This window comes from Notothenia rossii, assembly GCF_949606895.1.
Source record: "Notothenia rossii genome assembly, chromosome: 11".
NCBI classification, from domain to species: Eukaryota; Metazoa; Chordata; class Actinopteri; order Perciformes; family Nototheniidae; genus Notothenia; species Notothenia rossii.
In genome coordinates this window covers 26,255,513-26,272,701 of record NC_136910.1, presented here as the reverse complement: position 1 = coordinate 26,272,701, position 17,189 = coordinate 26,255,513, and the positions used below count along the sequence as shown (strand labels likewise).

General features: G+C 41.3%; 2 protein-coding genes across 3 annotated transcripts in view; one reads left to right on the top strand and one right to left on the bottom strand.

Annotated features, from left to right (window-relative positions):
* Window positions 1–17,189, bottom strand: part of LOC307024606 (uncharacterized protein) — a 402,876-nt gene that overhangs the window by 240,380 nt on the left and 145,307 nt on the right. The gene's annotated exons all lie outside the window — the stretch shown is intronic.
* jmjd1cb (jumonji domain containing 1Cb) overlaps window positions 1–17,189 on the top strand; it is a 136,538-nt gene that overhangs the window by 6,453 nt on the left and 112,896 nt on the right. For both annotated transcript variants that reach the window (XM_079659352.1, XM_079659351.1), the window contains exon 2: window positions 545–724. In XM_079659352.1, coding sequence (XP_079515478.1) covers window positions 545–724 — 180 coding nt within the window. The remainder of the gene's footprint in view (window positions 1–544; window positions 725–17,189) is intronic.

The window sequence follows — 17,189 nt, the reverse complement described above, 5'->3', positions numbered from 1 at the left end:
CACACACACTCACACACTAAAGGTTGGTTACTAGCATATATATCCTGTGATTTTCAGCAATGCAAAACGAGTACATTAGTGTTAACTGTGATCAAACTGTTTTTCATATGATCAAATAATATGAGATATATAATATAAAAAAATGCTTGTGATTTACTCTTCTGTACTATTCTGTATGTACTCAAACTTTTTCTTTACATTATGTATGAATACTTCTGAATGAATTCTCCTAAATCATCATCTTCTTCTTCTTCACCTCCTACTCTCCGGTTTTATAAAATGATGGGGGATTTGCCGACTTTTAAAGAAAGGTGTTGCTACAGGGACATCATTTGCACTTGTAATGATGAGAAATTTCAATGTGCACATCATTTTATGAAATGAATTTTAGATTGACATGAAACACAACAAGGTTTACAAATATGTGTTTTAGATGTGTTGCTTATGTACCTGTAAATATGCTATTCTGGTAATTTTATTGTTATATTCCTTTCAAGTCGTATGTGATGTGTTAAATGACAGCTGTGTTTGTGTTGCTCTGCAGGTTTATGTGGAGTTTGATGACCAGGAGTGGGAGAAGAGAGAGTGGGTGAAGGTCTATGAGGATTTCCAGCTGTTTCTACTGGAGCACCAGCTGGTCTGGGCCAAGAGGAAGGAGGGAGCAGGAAGCGGAGCAGGGGGCCTGCAGGGACCCAAGGCCAAACACATACAGTGGCCTGCCCTGGTAAGACCTCTGCTTCTATTTATAGGCTGGACACAATAATACAAAGTGCCAAATGACCACACCCCTCTTCATCTATATACAGTATTTCTTCTCTGACCCCACTTTGTGATGTTACATATATGTGTGGTCTTTCATTGCTCTAGAGGTCACTGAGTGTCAGCTGTGTGGTGTGCAGCAGCTGTTCTGTCTAGAGCTGTTTCTGTTCATGTTTGATCTTCGTTGTGAAGGGCATTGTTTGGACACAAACTCTTTATTATGAATAATGTTGTTTAGTGACACATTCCTGTACTGTAAGAACCGCTCTTTAGTTCGTTAGTGTTTCAGACTGTGATGCTGACTGGTCAATCCTTAACCTCCTTGTGCACAGCCTCATTCACACACTGTCCACCACCATATTCCATATTATGAAAGGGCAAAAGATGGACATTTCTTTTATGTTTTTGGGATGTTAAAAGCGATAAAACTCCCTGAATGATACTAAATTAATTTCGTCAAAAAACATTCATAAGATAGTTTATTTGTTTAAATTGCTCTCTTAGGCATGGCTATTTGAAGTGTATGCAGGTTGCTATGAATGAAACCGCAGCTAAAAGTAAACAGGTCAGTTATGTGAACATCTCCAAGTATGATTCTTTATTTAAAAACTGCAGCAAACTGAAAATACATGTAATGTGATGTTATATGTACAGAAATGATGCAGAATGCAGTTCAATGAATAGTTTCCCGGCAGTGAATCCCCTCCCACTGATCTAACACACCATAATAAAGGAGATATTGTCCCCAATTTGAAAGCCAACTAAAGTTTTCAGACAGCCTAGTTTTCTATATTTATAACTGGTAGTGGACTGTAAATATGTTGACTTTCGGGGACAGATAGTGAACATGAAAGTATTTATATTATGTTGTTTGTAAGTAATGAATATGGATTCAGGTAATAACAAAGAATAAGTGTCCTTAATGAGGGGCTGCATATTGTGAAATAGCAGCTGATACCACAGTGACATGTCTCATAGTGCTATTCAGAGAGAGGTCCCTCTTTGTTGTGTGTGTGTGTGTGTGTGTGTGTGTGTGTGTGTGTGTGTGTGTGTGTGTGTGTGTGTGTGTGTGTGTGTGTGTGTGTGTGTGTGTGTGTGTGTGTGTGTGTGTGTGTGTGTGTGTGTGTGTGTGTGTGTGTGTGTGTGTGTGTGTGTGTGTGTGTGTGTGTGTGTGTGTGTGTGTGTGTGTGTGTGTGTGTGTGTGTGTGTGTGTGCATTCGTGCATGCATGTGTGCGTGTGTGTGTGTGTCACCATTGTGCTGCTGAGTCTGCTCTGTCACACACACACATGCTTTGGTGTGGTGCAAGTGTAGTTCCTGTGGTGTTTCTGTTGTCATGAGTGTGTCACACTTCTCCTCAAGCACACCACATGTGAGATGATGGTGTGTGTGTGTGTGTGTGTGTGTGTGTGTGTGTGTGTGTGTGTGTGTGTGTGTGTGTGTGTGTGTGTGTGTGTGTGTGTGTGTGTGTGTGTGTGTGTGTGTGTGTGTGTGTGTGTGTGTGTGTGTGTGTGTGTGTGTGTGTGTGTGTGTGTGTGTGTGTGTGTGTGTGTGTGTGTGTGTGTGTGTGTGTGTGTGTGTGTGTGTGTGTCTTTGAACTCTTATCTCCCGTTCGTGTGCCAGATGGTTCTGTGCACTCTGCTATTACATAATCAAAACAGTGAATCACATTTCCATGCACACTGTGGGGAAAACACACAGAGAAACACACAAACAGTCTAACACTGAAAGCCTTCAATGTGAAAACATTTCTGAACCAAATCAGCCAGGGACACACACACAATCCTGGAGCTCCAACACACTTGAGTTCACACACACACACACACACACACACACACACACACACACACACACACACACACACACACACACACACACACACACACACACACACACACACACACACACACACACACACACACACACTTTTTCCTGCTTTTTTTTCTCTGTCTGTCTCCTCCGTTTTTTTTTCACTCATTCGTCATATTACTGCCCCACTGTACTGCCCCACTGCTGCTATTGTCATAGCAACAACATCAAAATGTAGTACAGACACACATTCAACGGCAAAATGCAGTAAAAAGCAGTGTAACACTCTGATTATTGCAAAGAAAATCTTCAATTGATATTTCATCTGGCTTAAATGTGGTTCTATCACCGCTGCACAGTGTAGAATGAGAAGAAGCTGAAACAAAATGTCTGGCTTCACGTTGCTCCGCAGCACGCAAGTTCTGCTGCTGCCGTTAATGGGATTTGATGAGTTTTGCTGGCCACACATGTATGATTACTACAGTGAGTAAGTCCTTTAACATTACAGTTTATCAGGACAGTGGTCTCAGCAGAGAAACAGTGGGGTTAACAGGATGTTTGATCATACATTTGAACCCCCAAAGAAGCTTGGAATGGCAGGCAGTGTTAATAACTTAGCAGACATTCTCAAACAAAAGCTGTTATTCAAATAATGGTAGTCTCAACATTTACAGAAAAGGATGATTGCAAATAAATGCTTGTTAAAAACAGATTAGATTATTTGTGCTGTACTAGATATGACTACATATGGTCAATTCAGTATAATGTAAATTTGCACAGCCCTATGTCTATCAGTACAACAGGGTCTGACCTGAATTTATGATTATTGTTATTATAGATTAATGTTTGAATTAACTATTTTCAGCCAAGCAACTTTAATGTTGTTATCGCCATTGAGCCACTTCCTACTTGCGCTGCACCATCTTGAAAAACTGACATAGCAAAAAATAATTTCTGCAATATATTTTGCGATATAAAAGATACAGGAATATTCACCCTACATTGTGTTGGTTGTATTGACATGTACGTGAACACTTGATAAGTTATTGAAAAGGAAAACCTTTCCTTGTGTTGCAAGCTGCAAAATGTTGTAGCATGACATGTTTAAAGGTCCCATGTCATGGCCATTTCTACTGATCATAATTCCATTGTTGAGATATACTAAAATAGATTTACATTGTGCAATGTTCCACACTCACATTGGTTTCTCATACAGCATCTCTGTATAGCATGTGTATTCACTCTCTGTCCTAAACGGCTTGTTGGAGCTCCTGCCCCCCCACTCCCTGTGAGCCCACTGTGCTCCGATTGGTCAGCTCGGCCACTCTGTTCTGATTAGTCAACCACCAGAGAGGCTCCGCCCATGTCTAACAGTGCTTTTTTCGGCTCGCTCTGAGCGGAACCTCAGTCTTACGATGGCGTAGGTAAAGCCGTATATGTTATACGCTAACTAACCAAACTGTACCTACAACTATTGTTATTTAGGTGCACTTGTGGAAACTGTGCCATGATGCCTACCGAAGTAGAAAACGTCTGTTGCAAAGAAATTAGAAAGGTAGCCTAGCTGACAGTTACAACATTATGTAGCCAGCTAGCTGAAAACACCAACAGTAGCACACAACATTATATGCCAAGATATACACCATACATACCCCACTCCCTGCAGAACCGCCATAACATGTACAGATTCGATTATAGACCTTTGAGGCGTAGAACGGAAGAAGAGTAAGTTATTCTTACCTGTAATAAACTACTACTGTGTTTGATGAAAAATCAAATCGTGGTTTGCTATATATGAATGATATGTTATAGGAGCAAATAATTCAGGGAAGAAAGGCTACTAAGTATTTCCACCAAACTTTATTTTTAGAAATGTACAAAATGAACATGTGTAAATATACATATATACACGGTATATCATCCATTCCTCCCCTTATAGGCGTTTTCGGCATCTTGCCTATCGCAGCTTTGTAAGCTGGTGCTGGGGCTTTTTAGGACGAGGCATCAGAGTGGTCATCCCGTCATGTGTTGTCCGCCAGATACGCCAGGAGTTTCCTGATCTGTTTAAACGTGTACCCATTTAAACAGTTGTGGTAGATACTAGTGGTGTTACGTATTGCGCCGAGGCTTCGGAGCGTATGTCGAGTAATCCCCAAAGCTTTTTGTGAAGCTTGTGTCGTTTTGGGCCAGTGACGTCACCCAACAAGGGGTTTGTGTTCAAATGAAGCCCATGATGAAGCCTCATGAGATGAACCCGTTTGCAAACCAATTGGCTGGAAAGCTTCAAAGCTTCATAAGGCTTCATCTCGCCATCACTAGTAGATACCTTGTTTGTTTTAAACATCATAAATACACAAACAACAATGCGTACTTACAGGTTGTGTACCCGGATCTCCCGCTGGTCCAAACAAAGTGGGAACAGCACCGTCCTTCAGTGGTCTACGCTGTGCATATCCGGTGTTGCAGTATAAGTCGAGTCATAACAACTGGCGACATTCTATTATTTTCGTCATAGGAATCCAGGGCGTGTACATTGAGGACCCATTGTTGACTTACCAGGAAATAAACATGTTGATCGCCTCGTTTGTCGTTTACGTTCATCTTTTGCTATATCTGCCTTCCTAAGATCACTTTGATGCACATTCAGTACTCGTATGTGAGGTTGTGGGGGAGAGGTCGATATTGTGGCGCTTACAGGGATGTATCGAACATTACAAAGTAGGTGACTGTGTGGATGCCTGTTCAAAACATTGCAACCTTGAATAAATCATTTAAATTATATATTTGTGTCCGACTTTCATTTGTACATCGTTCTTAATGTGATGTATAGTAGCTTTGATAGCTGTCCATACCTTCAGACAGCCTAAAAGTAAAACACAAGTTGTTTATTCACAGCCCGAACGCTCATCGAGATGACTGGATCATCTATGACAACTTGTGATCAGCTCCGATTAAATTGTGATATCAATTCTGTAGCTATTCTCCAGGGAGCACGTTTTTTTAATGAAATACCTGTATCCCTCTCATCACAACAAGACTCTACACTGTGCAGGAAAAACAATTACATACATGAAAATAACCTTGATGCATGGGAATGAAACACACAAACTATCTTCCGTGGCTATACTGATATGTCACAGTAACGGTAAACCACAGAAAAGTAAGTCCAGCGGGGCACAAGTTGAATACATATAAAACAGTAGTTCTATTATGCCTTTAAGTCTATACGTTTAACCCATAAGAACCCGGACCCATTTCTACTTTTGGGGAAATTAAGGGGAACGTCATTTTGACTAAATAGACCACCTAGAACACATTTCTGACAAGTAACCCCCCCTAGTGTCAAATATCTGAAATGTGATATGTCACATTGGGCTTTAATGGTAAAGTAACTCTTATTTATAACTTAATTAATGAGGATGATTTTTTGGTTTACATTTGTTTGAACATACTTTGAATTGAATAATAAAGAATATGTTAACTAAATATAATTGAATCAGCTAAATTAACTGAGCAGATCATAATCATATTTCTAATTGTGCATATGTCACTCCGGGTTTACTGTGAATGTTTAGGGTTAATGTCCCGATGTGACATCAGTGTCACAGCAATATTTATGGCATTTGTTTCATATCAATTTCATCAAGAAATGTTTCTACAACAGGTTAAATGTAATCAGAATCAGAAAAGAGCCGAAGACAGCTTAATGTTTAACAAATGACATGTCATGTAAGCATTTTTATTCTTAAATGGCTTGAATGTTAACTTTAGCAACAAAAAACCTTTCCAAATGTCGCTAGTTCTGTCACATGTGTTAGCCTGGCACATGGACATCTTGAACATGTCGTTATGGGAACACAAAAGCAAATGACAAGGACCATGACCCACCAGACTGTTCAGTGTGTGTCACTTAAGGCCCAGATACAACGGCCCGAAATCGGCAGTAAATGGGAGTCAGGCCGAACATGAGCGTGGGCACGCCCTATTCGGAGTGGTGTGCGCCGCACCGTCGGGTCTTTTCTGCCGACCTGACGCCTTTTCTTGCCGATTCAACATGTTGAATCAGCGTCGAGAACACCACCGGAATTTGGACAAAGGGATAACACTGATTGGCTGTTCAGCTAGCGAATCAGTGCATGAGAAGCGTTAACGGAAGTGAGGGAGGTAAACAAATGATTTAACACAAGCGTGAGTCCAAGGGCCGCTAGCTCCAGTACCTCCCGTTCGTCCTGCTCCTGTTCGTTCATGTTTTCAATGGACGAGAGTGAAAATGGAAAGAAAAATGCTATTTGTTGTTTGTTTATATCACGGAGTCTGTTCTTCTTTTCTGTGTTCCGGTTGTTCCGGTTGATGCCTATTTTGAATGATGAATACACACTACCGCCGCCTGCTGGTAAGGAGAGTTATTGCCACTCACGCATGCGCAGTTCATACGTGCTCGGCTCGGATTTGCGGTGTGTTCCAGTGCGCGAAGTCGGCAAATACGCAGGAGAGTCCGGCGACGCAACAGTCGGTGTCGGCATCGGCGACTTCTCAGGTGACTGGCCGGTGTATCTGGGCTTTAAGGGACTTCATGAGATAAAAAAGGCTAAAGCTGTATAAGGAACTTTCCAGAACATTTAAAGTTCATGTGACACCTGTGTCTAAGCAATTCGGTCTGCCTTCCGTGTTGCACCATTAGGACCCACTGATATAAAATGCTTAACTGTCTAAGTTGCAACCATGCACTTTTTGGAGGGCAAAGCGCCAGTTTGACATCTTTTTGGCTTCATTTATAGAAGGAAAGACAACAGTGATAGTTATGTTTCAGAATAACATTTATTGAATTTACTTAAAAAAGACAGTAATAAGTAATGTACTGTATTACATTTTGGAAGTAACTTGCCCAACACTGCAGATGATCCAGTCATCTCGATGAGCTTTCGGGCTGTGAATAAACAACTTGTGTTTTACTTTTAGGCTGTCTGAAGGTATGGACAGCTATAAAAGCTACTATACATCACATTAAGAACGATGTACAAATGTTTTATATGTATTCAACGTGTGCCCCGCTGGACTTACTTTTCTGTGGTTTACCGTTACTGTGACATATCAGTATAGCCACGGAAGATAGTTTGTGTGTTTCATTCCCATGCATCAAGGTTATTTTCATGTATGTAATTGTTTTTCCTGCACAGTGTAGAGTCTTGTTGTGATGAGAGGGATACAAAAAAAACGTGCTCCCTGGAGAATAGCTACAGAATTGATATCACAATTTAATCGGAGCTGATCACAAGTTGTCATAGATGATCCAGTCATCTCGATGAGCGTATGTACAAATGTACAAATGAAAGTCGGACACAAATATATAATTTAAATGATTTATTTAAGTTTGCAATGTTTTGAACAGGCATCCACACAGTCACCTACTTTGTAATGTTCGATACCTCCCTGTAAGCGTCACAATATCAACCTCTCCCCCACAACCTCACATACGAGTACTGAATGTGCATCAAAGTGATCTTTGGAAGGCAGATATAGCAAAAGATGAACGTAAACGACAAACGAGGCGATCAACATGTTTATTTCCTGGTAAGTCAACAATGGGTCCTCAATGTACATGCCCCAGATTCCTATGACGAAAATAATAGAATGTCGCAAGTTGTCATGACTCAACTTATACTGCAACAGCTGCATGAATCGCTGCAATGTTTGCGAAGCTTTGGTCCGTGAAATGCCGCGCACACAGTACAATACCGGCTCGAACATCTGAAGGAACAGTGTTAACAAGAAATGTCAACCACTTACTTCGTCGTGGTTCTGCCCTCGGTAAGGCATACATTGAAGATTTCCCCTCACAAGACAGGAAACAGACCCTCGTTGGCATGACTGGATACAGTTTTGAACTGAACCTGAGCCTCCAATAGTATATGTTCGGCTTGCAGAGGGTGCGGCCATAGCTCTGGGCGTGGCTACTGGGCATCCTTAAGTAGCGATACCCAGGAAGAAAACATTGGAAAATGAGAAATCTCCAACGAGGCGTTTTGGGGAGGTCTTTTCTGTGTTAGAGTTTTACTCCCTACAGGGTGTACTTTAAGGGTTTTTGACTCTGCAGACCGTTTACATGAATAAAAACCTTCATAATACACAAGGGGACGGGTAATAACCAGAAAAGCATGACATGGGACCTTTAAGTTGATCTGCTGACATCACAATATTTTTTACGAAATATTGTACAGCCCTTTTTCCTAGAGATTTTCTCATGAAAAGCCTTTGCAGAAAGAAGAAAGGGATCATTTCCTTAAAGTATACTGCAAAGGATAAGTGTGAAGCATCTAAACAGGAAGTGTGAAGTGTGGCTATTAAAACACTGCAAAGTCGCTTCAACTTGAATATTTTGGGAATGCACAGTACATTATTTTGGATGTGAGTTTTATCAATAGCAAATTAAAACTGGAGTAAATCAGAGGCTCCTTACTGAAATATAATATTAAAGTATGCTTATAAAATGGGAAATTAGATACAAAGACCTCTCTCTGATATTAAGTTTCACACAAAGGCCTGGCTATTTGTAGGTAAGGCACATAACTAGTACCAGAAGTAGTTGTTAAACAGTTTTACTATGACTATCATAGTGAGCACTACACTCCTGAGAATCTGTGGATATCTGTATAAAGGCATGCAGTAAAGAGGCACATCACTCTTACTGAGAAGCAAGTGCAGGAACAGATGCAATTGTGTGAGCATTAACGAAGGAAATAACTTTAAATGTAAAGACTTTGTGTGCTAAGGGAATATTGCTACCACAAATTAGCAAGTGCCACATTTTCTATTCTCAGGAGTGAACATCTGCATCTGAGAGTGTTTCTTTGTTTGAGGTTGAACTTGCTCCTGATGATGATGATTATTGAAACTCTCACACACGCAAATTGATCATGAAAGTGTTCTCAAAGCTGGTAAAGGGTGCATCTAGTTTGAATGACTTTGTATACTGCAGGGTAGTTGTGAATTTACTCCAGGTGGAACTAAAGTCTGATTTAACACTTGATTATATATTGATTATATGATATCATCCATCCAAATCTGTAGAGTAACTAAATAAATGTAGTGGAGTTAAAGTACATGATTTACCTCTGAATTAGGATAGAAGTAAGAAGTAGCAAAAAAAGTCCCTCTAAATTGTAGGGCTGTACCCGAATATCTGAGTATTCGGTCGTTGGCCTACTATTCGGTCTTCAATTTCGTTATTCGGATATTTGTTTTTCTTCTTCTAAATGTATGCTATCAATAAAGGCGAATTGCTATATTCTTATACTATATTTGTACTTTTTAATTGCACTGTGTAGTGCCGAGAGATAGGAGTCGGAGCCGGTGCATCGAAGGTGCAAAAGGGAACTTTATTGAGGAGCAGAAAAGGACATGTTGCTGGCTTGCAGTCCGAGTAGACAAGAGAAAGAGAAAGGAAGGAGGACACAGGCTGTAGGCGAATAGTTCATTTAGCTTAGGAACCTTCCTAACGGAGTGAAATTACCCGGAAGTCCCCCACTGGCAGCCATGATAAGTGCCGTTCCAATTCTCTAGATCAGTGGTTCCCAACTTTTTTCCCAAGAACCCCCCCAAATGATTCCTGTTGGAAGTTGCTTCCCCCCCCCCACACACACACACACAACAGCGGTAATTAAAGTTTAAAAGTCTCAAAAATGCTACAACTACTGTCACAAACTAGATGAATGTGAAGTATTTTGTGAAAGGAGGATGAAAGCGTAATCAAGGAGCACTATTGGAGTGACTTTGATTGGGGATTGGACTCAGGATTCATTCATTTGGATTCCCGCTGTATGAAGAAATTAAAGGACGGCGCGGAAGTGGAAACAATTCACAAAGGGATTAAACTGTTTAAAACACATGCTCAAAGTAAGCCGGATTTTGCCGATGTGTTTATGTGGATTCAAAAGTTGTAAATAATCTACAAAATGGAGGAGACCGATCTGATCGGAACAACTGTGGCAAATAAACCAACTGAAACCGGCATGGACAATGTTTAAAAATGTGCTTATCCAGAAAAGCCCGGTTTGGACACTTTACGGGCAGAAGAAACATTTCTATTAAAGAAAGAATTATACATTTCTGTCTTTTTATGCCTTTAATATACTAACTTGAATTGTTATTCAAATTAATGAATCAATTATTTTTTATATTTTAATGTAATGTAGGCGCGCCCCCCAGGTTGGGAACCACTGCTCTAGATGATAGGAAAGGAGGCTTCAAACTTCCTTTATAACCTCCTTTAGCTTAGGAAGCACTGGACCTCCCTCACCGAAAGGAGAGGAGAAAATGATGCCCCACAATGCCTTGCAGCCGCAGCATTTGCCGTCGCACAACAGTCGGCCGTTCACGGAAACAACCGATTATGACCGAGAAATTATATCATGAAAGTTACGATGCTTATTAAGCATTTTAAAACGTATGTGGTAAGTTGCCAAAGTGCTTTGCTTTGAACGTTCATCAGCATTATAATCAAAAAGAGAAATATGAACGTTAGTTTTTACTGAAATTATCAAATAAAGTCAACATTTCAGTCTTTACTGACCTGTGTGGGGGTTTTTCAACTTTTAAAATATGTTTGAATGGTGATACACACAGTGATAGATGTTAAGGACTAACGTTTATAATAAATACATTTGGATTTATTTTAAGATCTTTTCATAGTTCATACAATCATAGGTATTGGGATCATTTGTATTAATGTGGACCAGAGGGAGAGGGTGACGAGCATAAGTTTCACTTTCCTTTTTCATTTCAATTCCAACTTTGGTCATAAGGAATATGTTTCTCTGTTGTCCACGTTCATAAAGCATAAAACAACAGCATCAGAGCACGGTGCAGAGTCTCTAGATGAGTTTACAGTAGTCCCTCCCCCCGAGTGCGCCGAATATTTGCTGCCGATTTCTACCGAATATCCGGAGCCCGAAAAATTGTATTCGGGATCGGGACTAAATTGTACAGTACTTGAGTGAATCTACTTAGTTACTTTACACCACCGGTGTGATAGAAAGGATAGGGAATGAGAACGTTTTGAAAATGAGTATGTCAGTCAGTGCAGATCATATATAATGCTCTTAAAGCTAGCATGGTGTGTGTCTATCATACGGTGCAGTTGTGTGTGTGCAGTGTGCTCGACACATCTGTCACTGCTTCACATGTCACCTGTCAGTGACTGGCACATCCGACATGGAGCAGGGCACAGTGTGTGTTATTGACACAGATGGTGTCAGCTGTGTAAAATATTGCTATCCTCGGATCACACAGCTTAGCAGTTTGCTTTGTGTTACATAGAGGGTTTTGCACAAAGGGGTTGAATGAAATCCACCACAAAATGAAAAAGATAATGAGTTAATACAGAAGTTAATGGAAAAGTAAGGACAAAGAATTTGACAAAGTATTGAATTATATTGAAAGGTATGTATGTTAACTACACTGCACATGTAAAAGCTAGGCATAATGGATGAAAGCCAGCATTAGCTATAAACTATGCAGCAAATCATACTTTGCTCTACTATGTAGATGCATACAAATTTAGTTTGAGGAAAGAGACTGAAAGTGCCGACTTTTTACACAAAATCCCAATCTTTAAGAATTTTAAATAGTCCAATTTTGTCATTTTAAATACTCCCACTAGATAAGTAATTTGTGATACGTATGGAGTATCATATACCCATAGCAGTCAAATTATGCTTCCATGATAGCACACCCAGGGGCTAAAAAACACAATGTGTACTGTTAAGCGTGTGTGTGCATGCGTGCGTGCAGGCAAGCTTTCTGGTCCAAGTTTACTACGCAAGACATGATAACACACCCACTCACAGTGTACACTACAGTACAGATACAGAGGCATGCACAAGAATGCTGAAACACACACACACACAACCCTGGAGCTCCAACACACTTGAGTTCACACACACACACACACACACACACACACACACACACACACACACACACACACACACACACACACACACACACACACACACACACACACACACACACACACACACACACACACACACACACGCGCGCACACGCACACACACACACACACACACTGTCACTGCGTTGCTTTCTTCTTATTCTGTTTTAAGAATAGCCTGTTTGTGTGTGTGTGTGTGTGTGTGTGTGTGTGTGTGTGTGTGTGTGTGTGTGTGTGTGAGAAGTGAGTCTTCTGTGGGTTTCCTGTCTGCCAAGCAGCTGATAAGGTGTTAAGTGAGGCAGGATTTAGACCCCGTTTACACAAGAACAAAACGGATTGGATCCGCATAGTTTCTCCTGCGTATAGCCCTTTCATTTACACGAGGCCGTAACAAAACGATAGAAACGGACCCCATACAACAATAACGGGTCCCAAGGTGGATAGATTTGCAAACAAAACGCTCTGGGGGGTCAAACGGCTCCGTGTAATTGCCTCTCTCCGATCATTTCCCGATAGATGAAGCCATAGCTCCGCCTCTCCCCACCTCTGCTGCTCACTGCTGTAGCATGGTCAGTAGCTACTGCTAGTGCTACTGACCGTGCTACAGATGTTAGTACAACATCTACAGCTCGACCATGCATGCTACAGATGTTAGTGCAACATCTACTGCTCCTGTACCACAACCATCAGCAACAAGTGGACATGGAGAATTACATTAACTACTACATGTTGCTAAATCCACTGCGGGGCATAAACAGAAGGGCAACCATGCTCCGGGGTCTTCTTCGCTGCTTTTTGTGTATTTTGTGGCGGAAGTTACAGCGCCAGTTACAGGCCCGACATATGTACTACAGCGTGTCCAACGCTTTCGAGCGGTCTCGTGTGGAAGTACAGCGCCACTTACAGTCCCGGCATATGTACTACAGCGTTTCCAGCGTTCTTGTGTGAACACAGACACGTCAAATGAAACAAATACGTGTGAACCATAGACTGTATATATAAATGGACGTAGGGTCCGTGACGTCACCCATACTATTCTGCAGAATTGCCGAGAAGCCCTTAGTAGGCGGAGTCGGCCACTAACGGCTCGACAGTGACGTCAGAGTTCAACTCCCGCATACTCCAGCCTGCTCCAAATAAGGGCAAAGAGGCGGGACCTGCTGCCACCGATCTTAAAGTTCCAGAGCTAGCTGAAGCTACCAAGCTAAGCTAACATGCAGAGGCGCGGGAAGGTATTTTGAGTGGGGGTGCTGAGGTGCTGGACTCCAGTGAACACTATTACGGGCACTATAGAGCACGCACAAAAAAACTCCCCACACGCAAACACACAGTAAACCCGCGACTGTTACAATGAAGGCTCGATAATCAGCTCACGGTATATAGGCAGGGGTAAAGTGCTATTTTTTACGAGTGGGGAGCGGACCTCACTTCCTCTAGGGGGGTCCGGGGGGATGCTCCCCCGGGAAGATTTTTTTTAAATATTGAAGTTAAAAGCATCAATCTGGTGCACTTTGAGAGCAACATTAAGAGATCTATGGATACATCTCTCAACACCCAGATGAAACACAACTGTAAGCAGATATTCTTTTTCTTTATGGATATTTTACAAATCACTCCCCTTTCAAACTGTATTCTTGTTTTACTGCCATATAGTATTTCATAACTGTTTTTCCTTTATTATCTTATTTTTTTTATAATTATAATGATCATATGAAGGTGTGCCGCGGAAATAATCTTTTGAATAATTTGTGAACAAACCGTTTGAGACCCACTGAGATAACTTAGACTAAAGTTAACTATCTAAACACTCAGAGTCCTTTAGCTCACCTGAACCTCTCAGTCTGAGAGGAGAGCTCTCCTCCAGCTTGTTGTGGAACAAACAGCTCCGTATGTCCGTTAGTGCAGCTAGCTAACCAGATGCTAACAACACGGTCCCTGCTGCTGGCACCGGTCCCTCTCTCTCTCCCCCTCTCTCACACACACACTAAATGCGCTATTTCCGCACACACACAGAGCCGCGAGTTTGAATGACACAAGCACACTTTTATTTCCATGCAACTCTCTGATTGGTCTGGTGTCTTGCCTCTGTTGCATTCACTGAACACGGGAAATGACAGTCCTGCCGTCCTTTCTAGTGTCTTGATGAGGTTCACGTAAAGCACGGTTAATGTATTATATTATTGAGGTAGAATTGTCCGGGGCTACAGAAAAAACATTCGGGGCAGGCCAAAATATTATTTTACCAACAATGTGGAATCAGATTATGCACAGCGGGAGCAGCAATAACCGTTAAATAATCATTCAGACAGGGGAGCTACGCACCCCCTGCCTGCCGCTAGGGGGTGCTGCAGCGCCCTCAGCACCCCCCTTCCCGCGCCCATGCTAACATGCTCCCCATCTGCACACTGCCGTGGCATTTTTCGTTTCTAAGGTAAGCAGACATGAAACTATTCAGCAAAACTATAAATAATAATCTATTTTAATGAGTTTTTAGCATAATACTTCAGAATCTTAAAATCTCTTAACGTTTGTATGCAATTGTGCTAAATTCAACACTGGAATCAAGCAAATATTAATATGTTTGCATGACATTAGTTATTTATATTTTGATATCATTTAACTATACGTTTAATACATTTAAGTCAAGCTAAGGTACATTTCATGGTAGGTAATTCTTACCTGTGAGGCCTCCTCCAAAAAGCATAATAACCAGACTGTATCATTAAAACTAAGTACCAGTTCTAGATCCTTGACTTTAGACAAACAATTCAAAAGACAACATGTATTTAAAGACCAATTTTTATTTGAATGTGCCTCTTAACCTGATATATTAGTTATACAGTCATAGTATTGACAATCTAAAAAAACTGAGCAACTCAATAGTCAACTTTATATTTCTTATTGTCTAAAGCATTTATTATTTTCATTTTCCCCCTCTCTTCTCATATTCAGTGTGGACGGAATTGAGACAGCGTGGTGTCCATAGAGCTGCAGAGATTTCAGGGAGAAACCTCCGTGTGATGGACAGTAGCGTGGCGTGGGAAAAAAAATTAGGGGAAGCCAATAATACGTCCTTTCTTTTGGGGGGGGTGTGTGGTGGTCAATGTAATAACGTAACCAGATGAGTGATTACAGCGCCCGGTATCATTTTACACACATTTGTATCATACAGATGCAGGACTTACACACGCCTATTATCTGACCGACGGGGTCCACACTCACTCTCCAGCCGTAACTCTAATAAGCATTCATTCACAAACTAAATCAGGAGACCTTTAACGTTTTACGTCCGGTTCGCTCCTTTGTTCCTCGCTGTACACAGCTCCAGTTTGGGCATTGGCCTGTCATCAGATTGTATTTGTTGTTGCTGCTCCAGCGGAAGATTAGTACAATTATTTTTGATTAAATACTCCAAATCTCCACCCTCCATAATTGCACTTGCTTCAGTTGCTTGCTATTTTCTTACGGAGGTGAGAGTGGTGCAGTGACGCTATCTATCTTCTATCTATTAGATTTATGACTCGAAAATTATAAAAGTAGGGTAGACATGTGGATATTATCCGACTGAACAAAACGTGCATTTACCTAACAGGTTCGTTTTCCACTGACCTTTTTTTGAGCTATTTTCCAAAATCCTATGGAGAAATCCCATTGCTTTTTTGTCGAGGGAAACCGTGCGCAGCTTACTTCCGCTTTTTGGGACGCGTCACTGCACCACTAAGTTGATGCGATTGGATTGGATTGTGAGGCAAGGGAAGCCAGCCGCCTCTGGCTTCCCTTGGCATGGTCCTGACCAATCACAGGTTGTCAGGGGCATGACGTGAGCCTCATCTGATTGGTCAATCCCTCCATTTTTTTTCACCAAGGGAAGCACATTTCGGCTGGCCTCCTCTCGCAACAGAGAGTGCAATCTACTGTTTCACCATAACATCTAGAGGGGCGCTGTTTCACTCTTTGTAAAATACTCAATGAGAATGGAGGAGAGACGGGGCGGCAGCAACACACAACAAAGAATTTCCGAAACGAAACGAAGTGTTTTTATTTATTTATTAAAATTATAACTACAATCCGAAAAAACGGTGGAAGCCTGGCTTCCCTTGGCCTCCAGGAGAAAACGCCACTGGTGATGGACGTCCTGTCTGTTGGTTTGGAGAGGACTGAGGGTCTTTCCTCAGCATGGAGGACCAGGCCTGATGGAGGAGCCCATGCTGGGCAAAGCTGATACCAACTACACAGGCCTAGTCTGTCACGTTATTTGAGTAAATGTGTTTACTTATACATTTAATAGGTTTACACCTTCTGTCCATATGTGCTTTTTATTTAAAATATTTGATTAACCTTTGGTTCACATTTCAATAAATTGTATTTGCATTAGCACTCCTTTCATCCATTATTCTTACTGAAAATGTTAGATTACACATTCACATCTGACTGAAGATTGGCCCCATTTATTTGTGACGTTGCAAACTCTGCGTTACAAGGCACAAGTGATGTGAAGCTCATAAAGCGAGGCAAATAGAAATAATCAGCTGATGGAGTGTAGATGTGGAAATAGGTGCATTCGATCAGCTGACTGTTTTTACAATAAAAGTAGTTTCTTAGTGAATGTCCTGTACTGGTCTTAAAATCTCATAGCATCAGCTTTTAATTTTCCTCTTGGATGTTCTTCTTGA